This window comes from Bactrocera dorsalis, chromosome 1 (genome assembly GCF_023373825.1).
Source record: "Bactrocera dorsalis isolate Fly_Bdor chromosome 1, ASM2337382v1, whole genome shotgun sequence".
Classification (NCBI taxonomy): domain Eukaryota; kingdom Metazoa; phylum Arthropoda; class Insecta; order Diptera; family Tephritidae; genus Bactrocera; species Bactrocera dorsalis.
Window position 1 is genome coordinate 10,134,577 of NC_064303.1, and position 24,352 is coordinate 10,158,928.

Consider the following 24,352-nt stretch of genomic DNA (forward strand, 5'->3'; position numbering starts at 1 on the left):
ACAGCGCCAGTTGGCCAAAAATCAATGTAAATTAACAGCTACTTTTCGCTTAACATTAAATATATTTAGTAATTGGTAAGTTTTATAATATGTTAAATAATCCTAAATATTTTTTTTAGGCAAAGCGCGCCAACTTGTGCTTATATAATACACATAAACCTATATACATATGCATGTATTTATGTATTTCTGAAGAATTGCAATGCGCTTGTCATTTCATTAACGTTTTTATTTCAGAAGTTACAGTGATTAAAATTAATTCAGCAACAGAATAATTAAGCCAAAGTTATTGTAAGCAAAATATATGCATATAATATAAAAAATTCATCAAAGTATTTAAATATTTGTTTTTGTTTTTTTTTTGTAATTTTATAGCTTCTTACTTGTGGAATTTAAGAACAAAACTTGAACATAATAGTTCGTACAGCGTTTGTAGTAATATAGCTTGTGTGTTTGTATATATAAGTATGTATGTAAGTAAACATGTTTAAAAACTAAATAAATTTCAACTAGCATTTGTTTTATAATTTATATATATGTATGTAAATATGCATGTATATTGTTTGTAAGTGGTATGTTATATTTACTTGTTGTTGTTGTTTTTCTTTTACTTCAATATAGTTTCATATCATAAAATTGCTACATAAATTTAAGTTAATTGTAAGATTTGCATAAATCTTGTGTACACAAATTCGTTGCAATAAATCCAAGGGGGTCGGGGGAGGTAAAAATTGAGCGCAAATGAAATGTACACGAAATTACAGCAAAGCGTCCGTCCATTTGACCGTCAACAAAATTCAAATGGTGTAAAAAGTGACGCGCATTTGTACACCAACTGAGGAATGAGCGCTGCTAGAGCATGCAACAACGTTAAACGCAATACGTTAAGCAACAGCAAGTTAGAAAAATGCAAATTTTCTAGCTGTCGACGCTTTAGCGCATACATTTTACGCCTGCTGGATGTTGGGAGCAGCAACTAATTGGTCAGCAAACTGCAAAAGTGTTGTCACATGCGCCACAGTTGAACCAAACTTCTGGTCGCTACACGGCGTTTTCGTTTTTCTTCTTTTTTTTTTAACTTAGTTTAAGCGTTCTCTTTTTCTATACTCTTACAATTAGCTGTGTGCCTAGTAATTATAACTGCAGCGTTTGTCGCGATTTTTGCCACGCGTTATTGTGCGTGCCTTGAAGGCGGCGGCGTTTAATAAGTGCTGCAATAAAAGATTTTCGTTTACATTTAGCGAAATATTTTTTATATATGTGTAAACTTACGCGCTCCAGTTTGGATTGTTTGGTTTTAGCGTGTCCGTCGTCGACAAGTTTAGGACCTAGTTGAAAGATGTCGCGTATGAAATCGTTCTCTTGCAACTGTGATGTCATGCCTGGACCCATAATGGTGCATAGCGCCGAATATTGATGATGTACGGCCCAGGAATCCAAAACGAGGCACTCGGTGCCAAAGCGAATGTTGATTTCGGGTGATGTATCTTCCTAAATGACGCGGGGGAAAAAGTAGAATTTCGCTTGTTTAGTTGAAAGCGTTACGCATAAGTGTATTTGAAAGCGTTTAAAGATGGATGGATGTATAGTATGAATGTATATTTGATGTTCATGCCAAATGATATTTATCCAAAATGCTGATTTTATGCAATATTTACAATAATTATTAATTAATAATTACACTCGCTCAGCAGTTCAGCAACTCATACCAGCGGCGTGCATTTCTGCACGTTTTGCAGCACTTTTTCAACACACACACAAAACGATCAAATAAAAAAATTTTCCATACACGAACTTAATTTTGATCGGTCAGTTTATATGGCAGCTTTAAGCTAAAGTGGTCCGATCTGAAGAATTTCTTCGGAGATTTTTACCGTTAACTTAAAAAATAATATATGCCATATTTCGCAAAGATATCTCGTCAAATAAAAAAGTTTCCCATAGAAGCATCTGATTTGAACCGGTCAGTTTGTATGGCAGCTATATGCAATAGCGGTCCGATATCGGCGTTTACGACAAATGAGCAGGCACTCGGTGACAAAAGAACGTATGCAAAATTTCAGAACGATAACGCAAAAACTGAGACTAAGTCGCGTACATACATACATACATATGTATGTATACAGTCTGATAAGCAGACAAAAGGACATGACTAAATCGACTCAGCTTATCACGTTTATCATTTTTTATATTACACAGGATCTCCGAAGTTTCCTTCTGTGTCGTAGAAACTTAATGGCAAACTCAAGATACCCTCTTCAGGGTATAAAAATTATGCTATAGAAACAGCTCTTACATGAAATTTTTGTCAATCAATATTTTTTTTGTATTCCACTTTTATCAAACTCATATTTAAAAATTATAAATAAAAAATATTATTTTCTATCCGGTTTTTCTAGCAAAAAAATTCTTGCATAATAAAAAAGTAAAATTAAAATTGTAGAAAAAAAATTGCAAAATTCTTAGTAATAAATTAAAATAGTGCAGCTGTTACGTTAAATTTAAAAGAAAAACCCAGCAAAATGCTTGTAACCACCTACCAACACGACTACGTGCCGCCCTACACCAAACGTTATGAGTTCGTCAAAAAGCTAGACAAAGCGGAAAAGGAGAAAGAGGAGTGTCAATGCATTGACACAGCAAAAATCGAAGTGCCCAAAGCGGCGCAAGAGAAGTGCGAAAGCACCGCCGAATGGACTGGCATTGCACCGATGGGACGACTCATCGATCCACGCATCATACCGACCAAACTGACACCCGAACAAGCCGACAACTTAGCCAAAGACACGGATGGCGATTGCTTTAAAGCGCAACCGAATCGTTTTCTGCAAATACTGCGTACTGCCTATCCGGATTTGTATGATCGCCTGAAGCAAATGCCTAAAGATGAGCTGAATAGACGTTTGGAGCGTCAACGGCTCTTTACCACATATCAAATTGATTATTGTAATATGAACGAATATCCGGAGGGTATATATGAGAGTCTCAAAGAGAAGGATGACACCGCTAAGCTCAACGCAACGAAATTGCTGCAGAAAGAGGGCGCTTGCGATGTCTTCCGCGCCAATGTAATGAAGGAATTGGACAATCAAACACGCAATCCGACCATCACCGATCCCTGCGAGCATGCGTACAAGCCGTTCAAGATCTCATTTACGGACAGCGCACGTTTCATCAATAGCGGCAATAATTCGCATTGGCGCAGCAAAGCGTTTGTCACGCGCACCAACTTCTCCGAGTATATGGAAACGATTAGCCGTAATGGTTGTGTTATTATGAAAAATAATATTCATGATCATAGCAAGTGCGGCAGTAATGGCAAACACTGCCGTCATCCGCTGCTGAATGTGTGCATAAATCATGTGCGCTGAGTATAGAATGTGCGGAAAGCGTGCTGAACTCAAGTTTGTAACGTGTTTTATTTTATATTTTACTTTATATGCTTGATAAGTGTCAGCAGTGTTGTCACTATTGTCGAAGAGCCAGTGAATATTTTTTGGTTGACAGGTTAATGCAACCTTGCGGTTTAATTCCTAAGGCTATGTACAGATGTAAACTGCTAGATATTCAAGTTGCAATTACACTACTCTGCTCAATGTTCTGGCATTAAGGAAATTCGAGTAAAATTTTTACAATAACAAAATTTTTGAAAAAAAAAAAAATCGAAAAGTGGTTTGAGTTTAAATAAATTGTTAAACTAATATTTTGAATTAAAGTTTGTTTATTGTAAGATTATTTAATGCTAGCGACACATGATAGAGGCAATATAATATAATTATTTAAAAATAAATAGTGAATATTTTGAAGAGTGATTTTTATATTAAGAGCGTCGTTTTAAAGTTCGCTAACCAATTGAATATAAAACGTTACCTTCAGTTGCACAGAAGCTAGAATAAAAAAGCTTCTATACAGGAACTTGATTTTTATCGTTTTTATGGCAGTACACAGTTATAGTAGTCCGATCAAATGAACAATTTCGTTGGAGATTGCGCCACTCCCTTAAAAAACGAGTTCCAACACGACACTAACAACCTCTTTGCATACACAGCTAACCCAACACAGCTGACAGCCCTCTTTCTATGGTCCGACCCCGTCGAAAAGCAAGTTTCCTGGGCCTGGGCCAGGACCGTTGGAAGACCTCGATGATCCCTTACAATTAATATCAATCAGTCATTGCATACTTCTTCACTACGCATACTAACAAACTATAAGCACGCTTGCGACTCACACTGGTTGAAAAACAATAATAATATAAACTGTTGCACTTACCTCCAAATAGTGCAGCACATCACGGAATGTAGCGCGTTGAGCTTTGCGATCACGCTTGGCGCGATATTTATGTGAATCAGTGGCTAGCTTTTTAACAGCATCGATCAAATCGCCGAGATACTCTTCCAAGAAGTCTTTATCATGTGCGCGACCGCACTCCAGTATTAGTGCTAGAGTCTCACCAGCTGCTATGCGCACATCCAAATGTGGCGACTGCAATAGACCCATCAATTTTTTCACCGAACTAAAAATATGAAATACATAATATTAAATGAATGTATTAATAAAAAATTAAAACATTTCAACTCACGGCAACATCGGCTGTCCATTGGTCATGAGTGAGACGAAGTCACCCGACGGTATGAGTGTCAGCAGTAAGCCCCAAGCGGACAGTGCTTCCGCGTGTAAGGTGCCTGCCTCGGCATTCACCGATACTGGCGATTTTTCATCACCTCGCAAATAGCTGGCGCTGAAAATGCCTTCGAAAAATTGCATTAAAGTGATAAGATCGCCAATATCCTCGCCACCAAGGAAATTCAATAGACCCAAAGCGGTGCAACATTTGGCACGTGCATCGAATGAGACAGCCTTGTCTTGTACGGTGGTCAACAGACACTGGTTCAATTCTTTTGAGATCTCCACATCACCGCCCAATTGAAGCACCACTAACGGTGCTAGACGTGCAGCGCCCGACTGTTCGGCACCTTTGCCACGTCGTATGGACTTTTCAATGCAATCGATCAATGTCACCTTGCGATCGTCTACGAAATCGGGCATATAGCGATGCATGAGAATTTCACAGATATTCTGCAAAGCTGTGGTGCGTGTCTGTGCAGACTTTTCAGTGGCATTTTCGAGCGCTTGCATGAATTTCTCCTCGTAACGTTCATTGGATGAGAGCTCATCCATATCGTTTATGGACGAGGGTGCATTCTCAGAAACGTAAGAATACACGCTGGCATTATCGTTGAAGGACTCGTCCTCAGAGTTGGAGTCACCGTTGCGGCCTGTGAAAGAAATAGCAATTTAAGAAAAATTTAGTATATGGTTTGAGCCCAAGTCTGATTTCGTACTAGTTCTGAATAATAAGTATAATAATAATTGAAATAACATAAGTCAGCAGAAAATACTTCAGACCAACAAATTTTGAAAGTGACCGGATCTACATCTACCAAAAAGTTGTCAAGTGATCCGAACTAAAGAATATAACTGGGCAATATCGTTCTATTTAGCTCTCTGAAAGTCCTCATAGGTATACTTTTTACTGCCGCCCAATTGTATCACATTTTATGGTAACGGCCAGACCTAACCTCACACATAAAACAAATTGGAGCTTTACAGCATAAAACTACAAATTTCGAGCATATATGTATGTATGTTGTATAGCAGATAAAATGAACATTACGTCATAGGTTTGGTACATAAATGAGAGTTCTATTGAACTTTGCCGCCACACTCTCACCACCCGGCAATAAGTATTCCACAGCATCAGCAGATATGCTATATTTAGAAATGTCATATGATTTGTATACAAAAGAACAACAAAGAAAACAATGCGGGGGTGTATATTACGCACATACATACATATGTACATATGTACATATATCTTTAAGCAAACCGCCTACAACACACAAAGGCGGCATTGGTACCAAATAAAACTAAATGAATAAAGATAAAGATAAATAATAAGAAAAAAATTTAACTTGGACTGCACTGAAGCTGTTATACCCTTCACATGAGTCCGTTTTTATAGCACGAAAGGGTATAAAAATATATTTATTTATATTTTGATTGGTCAGTTTGTATGACAGCTATATGTTATAGTGCTTCAATATCGGCAATCCCAGTAAATGAGCTGCTTCTTGAGGAGGAAGAACATGTGCAAAATTTCAGTTCGATAACTCAAAAACTGAGGGACAGACACATGGAAATCACTAAATAAAGTCAGCTCATTATGCTGATCATTTCTATTCTCGTATAATAGGCTTCACGGCGTGGATGTTACAAACTTCACGCTTAACTTAATAGACCCTGTTCCGGGTATATAACTTTGTAGAAATCTCAACAAATAAAATTATACGACTGTAAGCACAAGTAAGCACAAACTTTTCTTAATGGTTGGTATGCCGTGCAAAAATACTCCGGCTGGTGTGTGTGGTTAGATATGGCATGGGTGCCGTATTATACCATTACAACTGCCGCCTACATTCATACGTCAACGGCGAAAAGTCGAGAGTCATCTAGAATTGCATTAGTATATATGTATGTATGTATGTATGTATGTGTATGGTATAAGGAGTGACGTAGTAGAAGCGAAGATAAAAAAGCTCTGGCGCATTTTTATGAATGATTCATCTACGCCCATAAACATACAAACGGGGCCACCAGTCCACGCTAGTAAGCGTACAACGATATGTATGCTTGTATGTAAGTTGCATAGAAAATTCATGAGGCCACATGGCAGTTGGGCGACTACCGCGAGTGGTGAATAAATAAAGTGCAAAATCAACAACAATGTTGTTAGGAAAGTTTAGCAAGGTGTAGGCAAATATGCTTATTTACAAAGATATTTGATTGCATAAGATAGTGGGGTTCTATAAATAGGTGAAATGTGTAAATAAAGAGGAGGTGGCGGAATGATTTATTGATAGCACAGTAGTGATTCGAAGGTTCAAACAATTGTTTCTAAAAAACACAATGCAATTTCTACACACACGAAAATACAAAATTTAAAGAATTACTACAGTAAAAAAAGAAAAATTCTACCTGAGCACTTACTTGCACGTAAATATTTATTATTTACAATTTACAAAAAAAGTGCAAAGTGCCATATATACTATAAATATATTGACACTACATAATTTATGATAAAGCAAACATAACTGATGCAACAAAATAAATGGCAAGTAAGCGATAATCAAATAACAGAGTGTCAATGTGCCCTAAACAAAAAATATGTGCTGATTTGCGATTACTTCAATTTAGACTTCGTTTAATACATATTTGTTAAGAACTGTGGCACTGTGCGACAACAATCAAAATTGAACAGGAAAATACACAGAGATTGCCATATTAAATATAAACAGGGTGCAATATATAGAATATATCGATATATGTACATTTTCATTAAGTGTTCTAGCAATATTAATATGTATGTATATTCAGTTACCCAGCTAAAACAATAAAATGGGAATCACAACCAAAAATTACGATGACAAATACTACTAAATATTTTTATTAATTTATTTACATACAAAAACATATAATTCATACTAATATATTTATACGTTTGAGAAAAATTAACCGTAGCAGCTAAATTTGAGTCATTTCACCAAATTTTATTCAATTACACTAATAAGTGAGTTTATACATACGTACAAAGAAATTCATATATATTTACATATATATAAATATTTATTTTTTGTATGTCTACATAGTATGTAGATAGGCATATCTGTATTTTGTTTTGTTTGTAGGTGAACGAATTCTACTCGGCTATACAACTTGCATATGTCCAATAACCTGGCGGCCTTCAACAAAATAATTACCAAAACAATTTATTTAAATGTATTTACTCTTAAACATGTTTGTTTGCGCTTTGAAATTGACTACAAGCGCTTTCTCAGACACAAATCAAGCTGAATTGAATTAGCCATAGCCGCTTGTCACTCTGTATATGTATGTATATGTAAGTATTTACGTGAAGTTTTCGAAATTTGGATCTAAAATTTTGTACATGTTCTTCTCTAGCTGAGAAACTGCTCATTTATCGGCAGCGGTACGATCCCCGAATAAATTGTTCAGATGGAACTACAATAGCATATAGTTCTCATACAAACTGGCTGATCAAATCAATATTAACGTATTTTTATATCATTAAGGGGTATTATAACTTCGGGCAAGGTTTTTATTATATTTTATTAATTTAATAATATTTAAGAAACAATTTGCATACAAATTTTTATGACTTTGTTATTAATACCTGCAAATTTCTACACTTATGTATATATTTTTAACGAAATTGTGTTATTACTTTTCACTTTTGTTGCTTGGCAATCAGCTTGGCAATCGCAAACTTGCAAAACGAATAGAAAGTAACATTTAGCACATATTTCATTACATACATATTTATAAACTCAGTTTCTTAATTGTACATCACAGGCATACACAAAGAAACTTCCGCAAGAAAGCGATGCATCACAGCCCACCAGAGAAAGAAATTCCAACGCAGAAACGAAAAACAAAATATCTTTGAATTCATATGAAATAAATTATTTGTGTACACACATTAATATATTTTCTTTGTATATAGTAATAGATGTATGTGTATCCAAAGCATTTCGCTTGCTACTGTGCATTTGGCACAAGGTGATTTCCGCTTCAGCTAAAACGAGCACATGAACCAGAAAGGCGCATGACAACATATGTGTTTTTATGTTTGCATGCATGCACGGAGTAAATATGTTAGCATATACACGAAATGTGCAATCTCAAATCGTTAAAACACACTACTTAACGGTTTGCCTAATTCATAGGCTGACTGACGGCTCGGCAAGCGAGGAAAATCCCAGATGTTTAAACGCCAATTGCGAACCATGCACAGCATAACAATTTTGTGTAAGAAACAAGTTTTACGAACCGAATATGCAAGTGAAACAAATGAAATGAAAAAAAAAATATCTCTGACATACCGCATGCCTTACACAAAGCGGCGAACAGCTGATTGCATTTGTTGTGTTGGGAGAGCCGATGACATGACTGCAAATGCAGACTGCTATTAGCCAGACAGGCTGGCCTTCGCATGCATTCTCAGTGCAACACAAATCATACTTAGTGTATGTGCGTATTTGTATATGTATAAACTGTGTTTGTGTGCATGAAATGAAAGTTGCTGGCCTGGTTGGGAATTTGGCCAAAGCAGGTTCGAGCCAATTTGGTTGGAGTTGGAGTTGTAGTCGCTTTGACAAGTATTAGAGGCCATTGATGTGACTTAGGGTGCAGTTTCATACATAAACAAACAAATATACATGAAGGTATGCATCAAAAATTTACAAAAAGTAAAAGATAAAAAAGCCTGCTTGGTAAATGCGAAGTAGGCCAATCGAAAGGAAAATGTGAAAGGATCATTGCATAAGTGAGCTAAGAGGAATGCGGTATATAGGAGTGTAGAAAAATAGCTGTGGCTAACTTACTGCTAACGGTTTCAGTACATAAAATTCAAATTCGAAATATTGAGACCAGCTGCCCAAATCTAACCCAGACTGGCTCATTTTCCTATTTCACTAGTTTAAATATCCACTAAAAGGAGCGAAACGTGATTCTACTGAAGCAATTAATAAATTGCAGAATTTGATAGAAAAAGATGTGCGCGAAATTTCCAATCGATCACTCGGTACTGAGGGACTAAGTTATGGAAATTCAGACAGACGGACATGGCTGAATCGATCTACATACATATGTATCTTCTTAGTTTTTCAGAGTGATACAAACTTCTCTCTTCAGGGTACAATAACTCAAAAATGGTTCGCTATCGTACAACAGCTATTGTATTGTTAGTAGAACAAATGTATTACTTTATTTTCGGAAAATAAGTATTTTGAAGATACGCGCTTATCGCAACTTCAACAAATTTATTTTGTTCAGGAACTGAATACATGATTTTTTGCTATCAGCTAAATTATATACAATGTATGTACCTATGTATATAGTATTATATAGTGCAAAGGTAGAGGTGTGAGAATATTTGAACGCACCAACAAGTGTATTTTATGATTTGTATACATATTTATGCATATATGTTTCACATATTTACCATGTGCGATACGCAGGCACAAACCAGCTGTTTTCACAAGCAAAAATACATACGTTCGAATTCATACAAATGTGCCAGCACAGCTGAACTTTGTATGCACAAAATTATTATGCTATATTCAGTGTATATAGATTTTATTACAGTCTGCGTGAGCGTGTTGGCAAAGTGTCTATACATACATATGTATGTGATCTACTGGCTCACAGATAAAAGCGAACTGTTGCTTCGTTGGCTGGCATTGAAACTTTTTATAAAATTATATAAAAACACTAATCACATGCATACGTCCATACATTTGTGTATGAAAAGACATGCTAGAGATTATTACGACACAATAATAATCAAAAGATAAGAATGTGACGAGGAATCTACATACATACATACATGAGCATACATTTATAACCGTATATGTATAAATGTGTAGTTTGTTTGTACAAACATAAATATAGTTTTTATTTATTTTTTCGTTTTCATAGTAAAAAATCAAATACATCCTCTTACAGAAATATAGTCATTACTAACCAATAAAATCTACAATTGGCACGTCTAAAAAATTTGTATTTTTTGATTTGAAAATAGTATGTAAATCAAATAGTTCCAAAATTTGTGGCAAAGCAACATACATACATACATATGTATGTATTTAGTACTTTAAACAAGAAATTCAATATAATTTGTTTCTGTTTTAACCACATTAACAATGGAGTGAAAACTTGTTTTGTGCGAAAATAATAAATAGTTTTATTAAATATTTAGTTATTAAATTTCGCCACGTGATTGTTGCCCACTAAACCATTTTGCTGAAAATCAAGAATCATTACGAAAGCAAAAACTACTGTGATAATTACAAATTTTTATAATTTTCTATTTTTTATAAATAAAACTAATTAGTGTGAAATTCAGTGAAAGGGCACAGGCGGGTTATTAACTTAATCTATACGCACACATACTATGCATATTTGTATATTTGGTGAGAATCTCCACCACAAGTTCCATTTAGCGTATTTTTGCGAATTTCTTATTTATTGACACTAATACATTGCTTTGTTTATGCTATTTTAAACACATTTGCGCAGAAAAGAATTGCACTTGCATGTAAAATACAAAATATACTAATTGAATTCGGAAAATTGCAGCAATTATTTCACTTACCTTTGCCACCTTTCTTGTTGCGTCGCGGCATTTTCTTGTCTTTATTCGACGTCTTGCGTTTAGATTTAGGCGATGTAGCGGAAATTTTGAATGAGCACAAAGAAGCCGTTGTAGAGTTGGTAGCAATCGTATTACCAGTTATAATACCCGTCGTTCTTTTGACTAAATACCTCTGCTTATCGGTTAATATTGTTAAGGAAGTTGAAGTAGATTGAAATCCCTGATGTGATGACAAGGATACACGCAAATTAATTATGCCTTTTCTAGCGCCTTGTTTTTCTTTGTCTGCTTCCTCCTTTTGCAGTTGCAGATACTTTCTTATATGCTTTTGAAAGAGATTGGCGCGCACGTTTGCCGACTCTTCTTCAATTGTTTCCTCTACGGAGGTGCAGCACAAAGCGTGAGCAATGATTAACGACTAACTGCAAGAGACTAGTGTTGACTCTTTTTGAAAGGATTGACAGCCAAGCACGAGGTTATTTAGCGTTTTGTTATTACACTATATTTTTGCGCGGCTATTTAAAATTTAGAAGGTAGTTTTTAAATTATATTTAATTTACGTTATTATCTATATTTATTTAATCACTTTTTAAAACTTGTAAAAATTTAAAAGTTTTTCTTATGTACTTAAATTTTATTTTTTAGTTGTCCAAAATTTTTCTTTATTATTTTTTAATTAATTTTCAATGATTGATAGGTTTGGGGTTTTAAATCCAATTAATTTTGGAAGGGGTAAATTTGTTTAAAGTTGCACTTAATCAAGACGTAGCTATGTAAAAGTTTTGATTCTTCCAATTTTTATAAATAGTAGAAAACTTTTTATATTCGTTTATTTGTTGTTGATTTTTTACTTTCGCAAATTTCACTGCACTACACAAACTCACGTTGTTCAATGTTCCCAAATTCACCGCGTGAAAATTATTTATACGTTTCAATTCTTGCTCAGCTTCAGTGAATTTCAATGAATAATGCTTTTTATTTTGTTGTTGTAGTTGTGCTTTTGTTGTTGCAACAAATTTCATGATTAATCGCAAGTTTCGAGTTGCTGATAAATTCTGTCTCTGTTTGTCCACCAGATAACGATCCGACTTATTCACAGCACTACCCAGAAATGGCAGAATGCAATATTCGTATCGACCAGCTGAACCACCTCCGCGTCAAAGAGGGGCGTTAACGCGAAAAATTCAATAACAGGTAAATTTGTGTTAATTCTTTTGCATATACCTTCTGCTCTTTAGTCTAAAATTTTAAAATTTTTGCATCTGTATAATTATGTTTGGCAATTTCGAAAAAAAAATTATTGTGAAATAATTTTCCGAAGTAGGTATTTCACTTCGTTGTCGAACTTCACAAGGTCGTTCGTCACCGCGCGTCACACTTGCTTTTAACAACTTTGTGAAATGCGAAAAATTATTGCATTCGCCGAGTTTAAAAAAATGCTAACAATTTTGCAATTGCAAATTTTTATTGGTGATATATTTTATCAATAATTATACACTGACTGCGAAATAAAACTCCACGCGTTGTTAACTCAATCAATTCATTTACACGAATGAAAAAGCGAAAGAAGAATGCGCGAATTTCTGAGAATTTCAAGAAGATTGACGGGAACGATGAAAGTGAAACTGAAAACTTAAATTGAATATATGATTTAGTTTTTATAAGGACAATATTTACAAAAAGGTTATTATAAATAATCGGTATTATTTTATAATAAATGCATATTAATATTAAACAAGCATTTATTTAATTTAAAAATAAAACGTAATTATTTGCAACACTTGCTTGAAGGTATGCTTGTCCAACATTTGATTGAAGTTATGAAAATCAACCCAATGATTGAAAGAAAGAGTGATAACAGAAATAAACAAAGGCAATTTTATTTAGTCAAAAAGAGAAATTATAATAATTATTTTACAAGTTTTAGCCTAGTTGGGAAATATATTGTACGACTTAAAACTGTATATAAAACTATAAATATAATTTAAACAAAGCTGAAACTAATTTATACGCACTAATATCAAGTATGTACAACTGCGAAGTTTCTATTATTAATAACAAATACGATTATGCCTGAAGTGTAATTAACAAAAAATATTTAACGATATAACTTAATAAAATGCATACTTTATAACAAACTAGGAAGTTTTCAGCATGTATTAAGGCAATATTCGAGAAAAATACACTTTGCAGGTGAAATGTGCTAAAGGAGTGCCTCAGTGTTTAGTATAGAAGCTAATACACATTACATGTAGGCATGTACAACTTTACGCAGTTATATGCCTACATGTGCATACACTGCAAATATGTAGCAACAATATCGAGCGGAAATGCTAGGATGGAGCAAAGGTCGTTTATTGAGTTTAAAAACTGATTTCAGCCCTATATCAAAGGTCGTTAACGCAATAATAATTTGTTTAGTACATTTGAGTATGAAGAAATTGAACAAAAGCATATCCATAGAGAAAAGGAAAAAACGAATTAAAGTAAAAAATAAAAGCAAATTGCAACAGCACATATTGAAACTATTGGGAGACCATAAACTGATTCGCTCCGTTAATTTTTGCAAATTTCATAAGTTAAACACTCTTAATCCATTCATTTTCAAGCTGGCTTCCAACAAATCGCTTGCATTAAATTTGTAGTACGTGGTCGCTTCTCAGTGAAGTAAAACTTGTCTAGCGACTATTTTTGACCCACTGAAACTTATTCCGCTCTTGGCACGTCAGTGCGTAACTTGCCGGATTCGGATTTAAAGCTTAATAGAGAATGTACGTATGTATAGTTTCCGTGATATGATAGTGCAATTAAACAAGTATAGTTTGCTTGACTTATTTGTAAGTTTTTCCACACCTGAAAACTTTAAAATTCGTGTGATCTATGTTCAGAAAATAGTTCGTCTTCTAATAATTTTGTATTTAGTGAATGTGTGGAATGTGTGTGTGGCCATATTTATCGTATATAGTATATGTGTAACTCTTCAACTTTCAACGTACATAATCTAAGGTTTAACGCCTCTCCCGACATTTAGTGTTATTTATTGAACTTTAATACCATGCCTCAATTGATTACAAAATTGGCATTAACTAATTTCAAGTTTTATGCATTCTTTGGAAGTATTTAATCTTATCACACACACATATACATATATTTAATAACTTATTTCGAGCAGTTGAAGATTAACTCAGAATTATCTATTTATAATTCTATACTCATTCCAGTATATCAAACCTAACTAGAAACGCCTTATTACTTCGCAACAATAAACTGCCGATACAATGGCTTCTATAGAGGAGCGTTTTCAAGCCGCCGTCAATGTGATCAAAGGGTTGCCCAAAAATGGCCCATATCAGCCTAGCACCGCCATGATGCTCAAATTTTACGGTTACTATAAGCAAGCAACAGAAGGTCCGTGTCATCAAAAGCGTCCTGGTTTTTGGGATGTTGTTGGCAAAGCGAAATGGGATGCCTGGAATGATAATCGACACTTAGAGAAACATCAAGCAATGGAACGTTATGTGAATAATTTGCGTGAAATAATTGAAACGATGTCATTTACCGAAAACGTACAAAACTTTGTTGGTAGTATTAGTGGCTTGGACAATATAAATTTAGAGGAACTAGATAAAGTTGCACCGGGTATGCGGGAACTTGCAGAATCGCACCCAAATTCACCATTCAATTCGAGAACGAATAGTCCACAACATGGTGTGAGTTTGAATGGTAGCAGTGGTGAAGAAGATGAGGTATGGAAAATGGTTCCTTATTCTTATGTAGGTACATTTTAAATATGTGAGTAATCACATTTATACTTTTCAGCTTCCTACTAATTCTGCGATAAACGGTTCCGTCTCACGCCATAATCATCTCACTGATAATAATTTAACAAATGGCACAACTGAACGCGATGGCATTAACGCCCCACAAACAAATTCTACAGTTTCTGCAATACCAGAAATACCTGTGACACACTCCACCTATGCTATGTCTAACGGCACTGTGGATCAGTCTGATGATGAATATGGTGATCCGGTGAATATGAATATAGATATTACTGAAGCAATGCAGCACAATTCTGAAATGCTTAAGCAAATTCAAGCCACAGTGCTGCGCATGAATGCAGATTTAGTAGCAGTAAATCAACGCATGAATAGCTTGGAAAAATTGTTGAATGATATGCGTACAACTGCAGCGCAGAAAGCTACAAATCAAAACAGAGCCCGTGGATACCCGAAATGGTGGCCGTTTGCTGATATTTCACCGCTTTGGTTTACGTTACTAGTGTTATGGCCTTTCGTGATTGGAAGGTTATCGCGAGCAGTGACAGTTCCACGTCGAAAGTAAAAGCATGCGAAATCGCAAAGTAAAAGATGTCACAGTAGGAATATTACAAATGGTAAGAAATGAAAAAGTGTACCATGTTTCAAGTTATGATTCTAAATCTTCAATTGCTTGTAGTACATTGGCGTTACTGGATGAAGGTTAACATTTGTTGGTAAATAACGATCTGATACTTTCACAGCTTTACTTTATTTACTTTTACTCTTGCGCAAAATAAACTACAGAATAGATACTTTATATGCGAATTTAAACATGCGCAAAAAACATAAGTAATACGAAAGTGAAACAGCGGTATATAAAACTGGGATCAGGTTTTGTGATGCATTGTATTGTAACATTTATTTTTACAAGTATATGTTTATATTTTGTATTTTTGCATCTTATTCTATTTTTTTTATGTAGATCCATATGTACCTTTATTCAACATTCCCTAGTGAAATAGGTAGTGCTCAAAACTATCGAAAATAATCTTTAATATAAGCACACTGAAAATGTAATATTATTCTTTATATTCGTTTTGGTCATCATCTTTGTTATTTGGTTGTTAGTTCTATTGAATATGTATCGTTTAATCTTTATATATGAATACTAGGTGATTTCCAAAGTAAACAGAACTTAAAAAAAAGAACAAATGGTTTTTTTCGGCAAAAATCAATTTATTTTATTCAAAATAATCTCCTTCTGCTTCAATACAGCTTTTTGCACGGTCCAAAAGCATGTCGAACGAGTGTTTTAGCTCGTTTGCTGGTATGGCCGCCAGTATGTCGGTGCAATCCTTTTGAACGGCCTCTACGTCTGCATAACGCTTTCCTTTCATGGGCAAATGCATTTTTCCGAAAAGGAAGAAGTCGCAAGGTGCCATATCAGGTGAATACGGGGAGTGGTTAATGGTTAAAATGTGATTTTTGGTCAAATAATCGGTCACAAGCGTCGATCGATGAGACCACAACAAACGCCAACTTTCATCTTCGCTATATTCGGGCCGAACACGTCGAATACGGCGCACCAAACGCTTCAAAAGTTTAAGATAGAATACCGCATTAACGTTTTGGCCGGGTGGAACAAATTCTTTGTGGACAATACCCTTGGAATCATAAAAACAAATCAGCATTGTCTTCACATTTGACTTCTCCATGGGATAATATTGGAAACACCACGTTTCACCACCAGTCACAGTATTGTAAAGGAAGTTTTTGTCCTTTTTAACCTCTTTAATGATGTCTTTCGAATGTTGGATTCTGAGCAATTTTTGGTCGTCAGACAATTTGTGCGGTACAAACCGTGAACACACCTCTCGTAAGCCCAAATGTTCGGTCAAAATGTAATAAATCGATGTTTTGGAGATGTTCAATATCATTTCCATGAATTCCAATGATGATTTCGGCTGATTTTTGATGAATTCACGCACAGTTTCGATGGAATTCTCGGTGATCACAGATTTTGATTGGCACACATTTTGATCGTCATTAATGTCCTCAACACCACTTTGAAAACGTTGAAACCACTCTTGCACTCTGCTACGAGGTAAGCAATCTTCGCCATAAGCTTGTTTCATCAATTGAAATGTTTCTTCATAAGTTTTACCATTTTTAAAACAAAATCTAATGATGACTCTTTGTTCGTAGCTCATTTTCGCACCGATAAAACAAATATACTGACACTTATAGCAGGACCAGGACCCAGGACCTTTTCCTTCCTTAGCGAGCAAAATGTGTTAAAAGTTGAGTCCGTGGTAAAAACGCAGAAATCAGCAATTTTTGTTTGTTTTCATTTGAACAATGTTGCCATTGCCCAATACGCATACATGGTTTTGTACACATCTATGTTTTCAATTACAATTTTTTATAATATAAAATATCAAAACTGAAAACTTTTAAAAATAGTTTATATATTTATAAATAATAGCATTCGACTCTGATTTTGAGTTATTTTAAGAAAATGTTAAACATATTGAAGAGAACTTCTATAATTACTACAGTATATTCATAGTGACAACCCTGGGTTGTGAGAGAACAATCAGCTGACACGTTTCAAATTTTTTATTAATAAATTATAAAAAAGAAATAAAATTGTTCTTTTCTCGTAGCCTAATGAAAAGTTCTCAAAGTAACAGTAAAGAAAACCATGTTATTAATGAATAATTAATACACATCATATTGCAATTCGCCTGACGATGTCGCTAATGTGTCACTGGAATATGGCTATCTCGCATGTACGCAAGCTTTTTTACCTTATATAAATGAAACAACAAATTCAAACGGAAAATAATGGGTTGTCAAAAAAGTCTTGCGGTATTTTCGCTAGTTGGCGCTGAAAGCGCGTAGTTCTAGTTTTATTCGTCGCATCGGGTCATGCTATACCTTTTTGGAAAGCTCATTTCACGCGCTAATACGTGTTTGATTGATTGTCGTTTCTTTTAAGTTGTTCGTGAGTTATAGCGTCGCAAACATGGAGCAAAATAAAGAGAAAATACGGCATATTTTACAGTACTACTACGATAAAGGCAAAAATGCATCTCAAGCCGCCAATAATATTTGTGCAGTTTATGGACCCGATACAGTTTCCATTTCCACCGCACAACGATGGTTTCAACGTTTTCGTTCTGGTGTAGAGGTGGTCGAAGATGCGCCACGCTCCGGAAGGCCTGTCGTCGAAAATTGCGATAAAATCGCTGAATTGGTCGAAGGAGACCGGCATAGTAGCAGCCGTAGCATCGGTCAAGAGCTGGGCATGAGTCATCAAACCGTTATAAACCATTTGAAGAAGCTTGGAGTCACTAAGAAGCTCGATGTATGGGTGCCACACGAATTGACGCAAAAAAACATCTTTGACCGTATCGACGCATGCGAATCGCTTCTGAATCGCAACAAAATCGATCCATTTTTGAAGCGTATGGTGATTGGCGATGAAAAGTGGTTCACTTACGATAACGTAAGTCGCAAACGGTCGTGCTCGAAAAGCGGCGAAGCGGCCCAGACGGTGGCCAAGCCTGGATTGACGGCGAGGAAGGTTCTTCTGTGTGTTTGGTGGGATTGGCAAGGAATAATCCACTATGAGCTGCTCCCCTATGGCCAAACGCTCAATTCGGACCTGTACTGCCAACAACTGGACCGCTTGAAGGCAGCACTCATGCAGAAGAGGCCATCTTTGATCAACGGAGGCCGAATTGTCTTCCATCAGGACAACGCCAGGCCACATACATCTTTAGTGACGCGCCAGAAGCTCCGGGAGCTCGGATGGGAGGTTCTTTTGCATCCACCGTATAGTCCGGATCTCGCACCAAGTGATTACCACCTGTTTCTGTCCATGGCGAACGCGCTTGGTAGTCTGAAGTTGGCCACAAGAGAGTCCTGTGAAAATTGGCTCTCCGAGTTTTTTGCCAATAGCGAAGCGAGCTTCTATGAGAAGGGCGTTATGAAGTTGGCATCTCATTGGGAACGCGTCATTGAACAAAACGGCGCATATTTGGCTTGAATCGCATTATTGTAACCAATTTTATGAACAATTGAAAATTCAGTAAAAATACCGCAAGACTTTTTTGACAATATTTAGTCAAAAAGAGAAATTATAATAATTATTCTTCAAGTTTTAGGCTAGTTGGGAAATATATTGTACAACTTAAAACTGTATATAAATATATATATATATATATTATTAATAACATATACGATTATGCCTGAAGTGTAATTAACAAAAAATATTTAACGATATAACTTAATAAAATGCATACTTTATAACAAACTAGGAAGTTTTCAGCATGTATTAAGGGAATATTCGGGAAAAATACATTTTACAGGTGAAATGTGCTAAAGGAGTGCCTCAGCAAACAGTTGAAGTGTTTAGTATAGAAGGTAACACACATTACATGTAGGCATGTAAAACTTTACGTAGTTATATGCTTACATGTGCATACACTGCAAATATGTAGCAACAATATCGAGCGGAAATGCTAGGATGGAGCAAAGGTCGTTTATTGAGTTTAAAAACTGATTTCAGCCCTATATCAAAGGTCGTTAACGCAATAATAATTTGTTTAGTACATTTGAGTATGAAGAAATTGAACAAAAGCATATCCATAGAGAAAAGGAAAAAACGAATTAAAGTAGAAAATAAAAGCAAATTGCAACAGCACATATTGAAACTATTGGGAGACCATAAACTGATTCGCTCCGTTAATTTTTGCAAATTTCATAAGTTAAATACTCTTAATCCATTCATTTTCAAGCTGGCTTCCAACTAATCGCTTGCATTAAATTTGTATTAATTTTTTTGTAGTACGTGGTCGCTTCTCAGTGAGGTAAAACTTGTCTAGCGACTATTTTTGACCCACTGAAACTTATTCCGCTCTTGGCACGTCAGTGCGTAACTTGTCGGATTCGGATTTAAAGCTTAATAGAGAATGTACGTAAGTATAGTTTGCGCGATACGATAGTGCAATTAAACAAGTATAGTTTGCTTGACTTATTTGTAAGTTTTTCCACACCTAAAAACTTGATTTGTGTTCAGAAAATAGTTCGTCTTCTAATAATTTTGTATTTAGTACTTTCAACGTACATAATCTAAGGTTTAACGCCTCTCCCGATATTTTTCCGAAAAGGAAGAAGTCGCACGGTGCCATATCAGGTGAATACGGGGAGTGGTTAATGGTTAAAATGTGATTTTTGCTGAAATAATCGGTCACAAGCGTCGATCGATGAGACCACAACAAACGCCAACTTTCATCTTCGCTATATTCGGGCCGAACACGTCGAATACGGCGCACCAAACGCTTCAAAAGTTTAAGGTAGAATACCGCATTAACGTTTTGGCCGGGTGGAACAAATTCTTTGTGGACAATACCCTTGGAATCATAAAAACAAATCAGCATTGTCTTCACATTTGACTTCTCCATGGGATAATATTGGAAACACCACGTTTCACCACCAGCCACAATATTGTAAAGGAAGTTTTTGTCCTTTTTAACCTCTTTCATGATGTCTGTCGAATGTTGGATTCTGAGCAATTTTTGGTCGTCAGACAATTTGTGCGGTACAAACCGTGAACACACCTCTCGTAAGCCCAAATGTTCGATCAAAATGCAATAAATCGATGTTCAATATCATTTCCATGAATTACAATGATGATTTCGGCTGATTTTTGATGAATTCACGCACAGTTTCGATGGAATTCTCGGTGATCACAGATTTTGATTGACACACATTTTGATCGTCATTAATGTCCTCAATACCACTTTGAAAACGTTGAAACCACTCTTGCACTCTGCTACGGGGTAGGCAATCATCGCCATAAGCTTGTTTCATCAATTGAAATGATTCGTCATAAGTTTTACCATTTTTAAAACAAAATCTAATGATGACTCTTTGTTCGTAGCTCATTTTCGCACCGATAAAACAAATATACTGACACTTATAACAGGACCAGGACCCAGGACCTCTTCCTTCCTTAGCGAGCAAAATGTGTTAAAAATTGAGTCCGTGGTAAAAACACAGAAATCAGTCATTTTTGTTTGTTTTCATTTGAACAATGTTGCCATTGCCCAATACGCATATATGGTTTTGTACACATCTTTGTTTTCAATTACAACTTTTTATAATATAAAATATCAAAACTGAAAACAAACTATTAAAAATAGTTTATATATTTATAAATAATAGCATTCGACTCTGATTTTGAGTTATTTTAAGAAAATTTCAAACATATTGAAGACAGCTTCTATAATTACTACAGTATATCCATATTGACAACCCTGGGTTGTGAGAGAGCAATCGATGAAATTTCATACAATTTTACTTTGGAACACTCCTTGTAAATACGAACTGTCAATTTTCAAATTAACGCATATCCCTGCAAGACGGAGGTAACAGATTGCACAAATACATTGAAACATTTTCAGCTGTTCACTAACACTGTTACATTTTCTGGAATTTTCAATTGAATGGGAGAATACGTAAGTAAGATAGAGAAAAACTATCGACATTCTAAACATATTGTAATATTAACTTGCTAGAACAGGAGAGACGAATGCCCAATTTTTCAAGAAGAAGAAAACGAAGAGCGCAGTTTATTTTGGATTTTAAAGAGGTAAGTTCGTTACTTGACATTTTATTTATTATTTATAAATACATATTTATATTTTTAATTTATTTTGTATAGAGAAACTAAAAGGCTTAACAAGGAGAAAAAGGTAAGCATTGTGAATTTAATGTTGTGTGTATAATTAAAAATTTTAATATTACAGGAAACATTTGGAGGATTCAAATACATATATTGCGTACAACAAACAAATAAGAGAGTAAGTTTTAAATTATTAAAGCTAAATAGTGCATATTTATTTCAAATAGTTGCTATAGATTGTGCATTTTTGTGAAATATGTCATTTGTGCTTTATATCTACATATATATGTATATACATACATACATGTGTAAATGTAAAAAATTTGAAATCTAAATTGAAACGAATTGTGCGGTTACAATTATAATTGTGCCGACTTTAGAATACCGCCCCAGGATTTCGGGAATAAAATGGGTATTGTCGAATTGAGGAGGTTTTTCAGAATTAGTGAAGTGCTAGTGAACATAAAAAGCGAAATATAAGTGTAAACTTAATTTACACCAGAAAACTTCTTGATCATTTCATAAGCGTTTTTTATATGAAGTTTTTGCTTTTTTTGAGAGCTGGAAACCCACCTTTAAACGCAAATATCTCGAATATTTATATTCTTGAACTGGATAACCTCCTCTATAATTAAAAATGTTCATTTGTTCGTCCAAGATATCTGTTCGTATGCAGAATATCTAAAATTGTTTAAAATAAAAACAACATTAGTGTTTCATCATATACATACATATACGCATTTCTGCTCCTAAGCAGGATTTTAAAAATTAAATTAAAATTAAACTTTTTCAAGCTTCAAGCAAATGAGGAGTGTCTTTTCAAAAAAGGATATTTACATTTTAATTTTTTTAAACTATTTATATAGTCTTTTCTTTAGTGCTGAAATACACAACTTCTTTACTTGGATGTTGATCTCAAAAAGATATGTCGCAAGTAAAAAAGGGTTAAATTATGTGTCCTAAACAGAAATACTATTTTTCGGTAAATCAGTAAATATTTATATATAATGTTTTCTCATTTTACAAAAATTAATTAAGAAATAGATATTCTCTTTTAAAAAGACACTTCTCAACTATATTTTCCTCCTATAATATATTTACTATTTGTAAGTATTTACAAATCAAAAATCTTTATCAAAGTAATATTTGTTGCTATATTATATTTTTTAATTAAACTTAATATTTTTAATTTTATATAATTTTTTTTTTTTTTTTTTAGTTTTCGACGTGGATATTCGATTCCTATCAATCAGTAAATTATTGCGCGAATGCCGCGTCATAGCAGCAAAGACGCATCATTAAATTAGCCGCATCACCGGTGATTTGGAGGACGAGCATTACCTGGAGCTCGCTTTGAAACTACCCATGTCATCGGAAGAGCACGTGCGCTTCGTGGAAGAAAAACTTTCCCAAAAGGAAAGCACGGATGCTATGGTAAATATTTCGTTTTTAAATATTATGCGATTGTAATATAATTTACTGTAATTTTTTTTTACAGATGCGGCTAATATTGAAGTCGAAGGGCGCAAAAGGCAGTGTGGACGGCGTACTACGTGGTTTGTTTTCAGACGATGTAATGTACCATTACAATTTAGAGGGGCGCAAGGAGAAGAAATCCCTACTAAAACTAAAATGCGTAGGGTTAGTTTTTGGTAGGTTTTTTTATTGGTATATATTTGAATGCCTTAACTTATTACGTTTAATTTTAGATATATTTCCTGACAAGGATAAAAACAGTATATATGGGGAGCTCCGGAGATTTGTGGCCTTAAGCCACAATCGTTATAAACAGAAGAAACATAAACTAAGGGCTAAATTAATATAAGTTTTATTATTATTACTTATATATATTAGTTTTAAGTTGTAAATATTAGTTTTAAGTTGTAAATATTAGTTTTAAGTTGTAAATATTAGTTTTAAGATGTACATATTAGTTTTAAGTTGTATATATTAGTTCTAAGTTGAAGTGTCTAATTTTACTTTTAAAAATATGAATTTTTACAATTATAATTTTTATACTCAATTAACTTGTATATAATTTTTCTGCCGAATGCAATAATAATAGGCATATTATTAATTTAATTAATATCTGATTTTGATTTTATTATTAAATAAAGCAAAATAATTTAAAAAAATGACTTTTATTTAAAAGAATTTAATTTGCTAGAAGTAAAAATGGGTAACAGATAATCTTGTTACTGCTTGTTCTTCCTAACATGCTTATATGTTAAAGGTAACAAACTAATAACCAAAATAATAACACTAACATATATTCGGGTAACAAATACTTTTTGTTATCCATAACACATGGGTAAGCTAAGCGCTAACAAAATAATTTGTTACCCGTAACATGCTGTGAAGAGATTTGCTAACAAATGTGTGTATTCTGTAAGAACAAGGCAGCATGCGATATTTGCCATTGGTTAGAGCGAGATAACCATTGAACATTAAATAGCTATGTGTTACTTTTTTCCCACTCTCTGAACAAAAGTAACAAATATTTTAACGAATGCAAAAGTGAACAATAACAACTCGTTTACACGTTTGCTAACCACTACCCGTCTTGCAGGGATATTTATAGATATGTAAGTTTTGACTATCATGAAAATATTTTATGATCAATTTATTGCTTATAACAACTTTGTGCAAATGAATATGTTCATT

At 34.5% G+C, this 24,352-nt stretch overlaps 3 protein-coding genes and 1 pseudogene across 6 annotated transcripts; 3 read left to right on the forward strand and 1 right to left on the reverse strand.

Moving 5' to 3' along the window:
* Window positions 1-208: 208 nt before the first annotated feature.
* On the reverse strand, window positions 209-12,295 carry LOC105222151 (interferon-related developmental regulator 2). Its single transcript, XM_049446340.1, has 5 exons — window positions 11,234-12,295; window positions 4,580-5,276; window positions 4,270-4,513; window positions 1,273-1,491; window positions 209-1,211 (listed from the first exon to the last, which is right to left on the reverse strand). Exons 1-5 carry the CDS (start codon window positions 11,262-11,264, stop codon window positions 1,128-1,130), a joined length of 1,275 nt encoding a protein of 424 aa, XP_049302297.1. The 5' UTR covers window positions 11,265-12,295; the 3' UTR covers window positions 209-1,127.
* Window positions 1,939-3,645, forward strand: LOC105222150 (uncharacterized). The gene has a single exon (XM_011199354.4). The coding sequence runs from the start codon at window positions 2,523-2,525 to the stop codon at window positions 3,369-3,371; it is 849 nt and encodes a 282-aa protein (XP_011197656.1). The 5' UTR covers window positions 1,939-2,522; the 3' UTR covers window positions 3,372-3,645.
* Window positions 12,296-12,307: 12 nt separating the features above from the next.
* Window positions 12,308-16,071, forward strand: LOC105222152 (acyl-CoA-binding domain-containing protein 5). Of its 4 annotated transcripts, none has more exons than XM_049446344.1 (4): window positions 12,308-12,427; window positions 14,455-14,979; window positions 15,053-15,629; window positions 15,692-16,071. In XM_049446344.1, the coding sequence occupies exons 2-3, from the start codon at window positions 14,512-14,514 to the stop codon at window positions 15,575-15,577; spliced, it is 993 nt and encodes a 330-aa protein (XP_049302301.1). In that variant the 5' UTR covers window positions 12,308-12,427; window positions 14,455-14,511; the 3' UTR covers window positions 15,578-15,629; window positions 15,692-16,071. The 4 variants fall into 4 exon arrangements, with proteins under 4 accessions (XP_049302301.1, XP_049302299.1, XP_011197660.2 ...); XM_049446342.1 differs by lacking the exon at window positions 12,308-12,427 and adding an exon at window positions 13,075-13,257; XM_011199358.4 differs by lacking the exon at window positions 12,308-12,427 and adding an exon at window positions 13,580-14,070.
* Window positions 16,072-22,096: 6,025 nt separating this feature from the next.
* Window positions 22,097-24,245, forward strand: LOC125775828 (uncharacterized; annotated as a pseudogene).
* The last annotated feature ends 107 nt before the right edge of the window (window positions 24,246-24,352 follow it).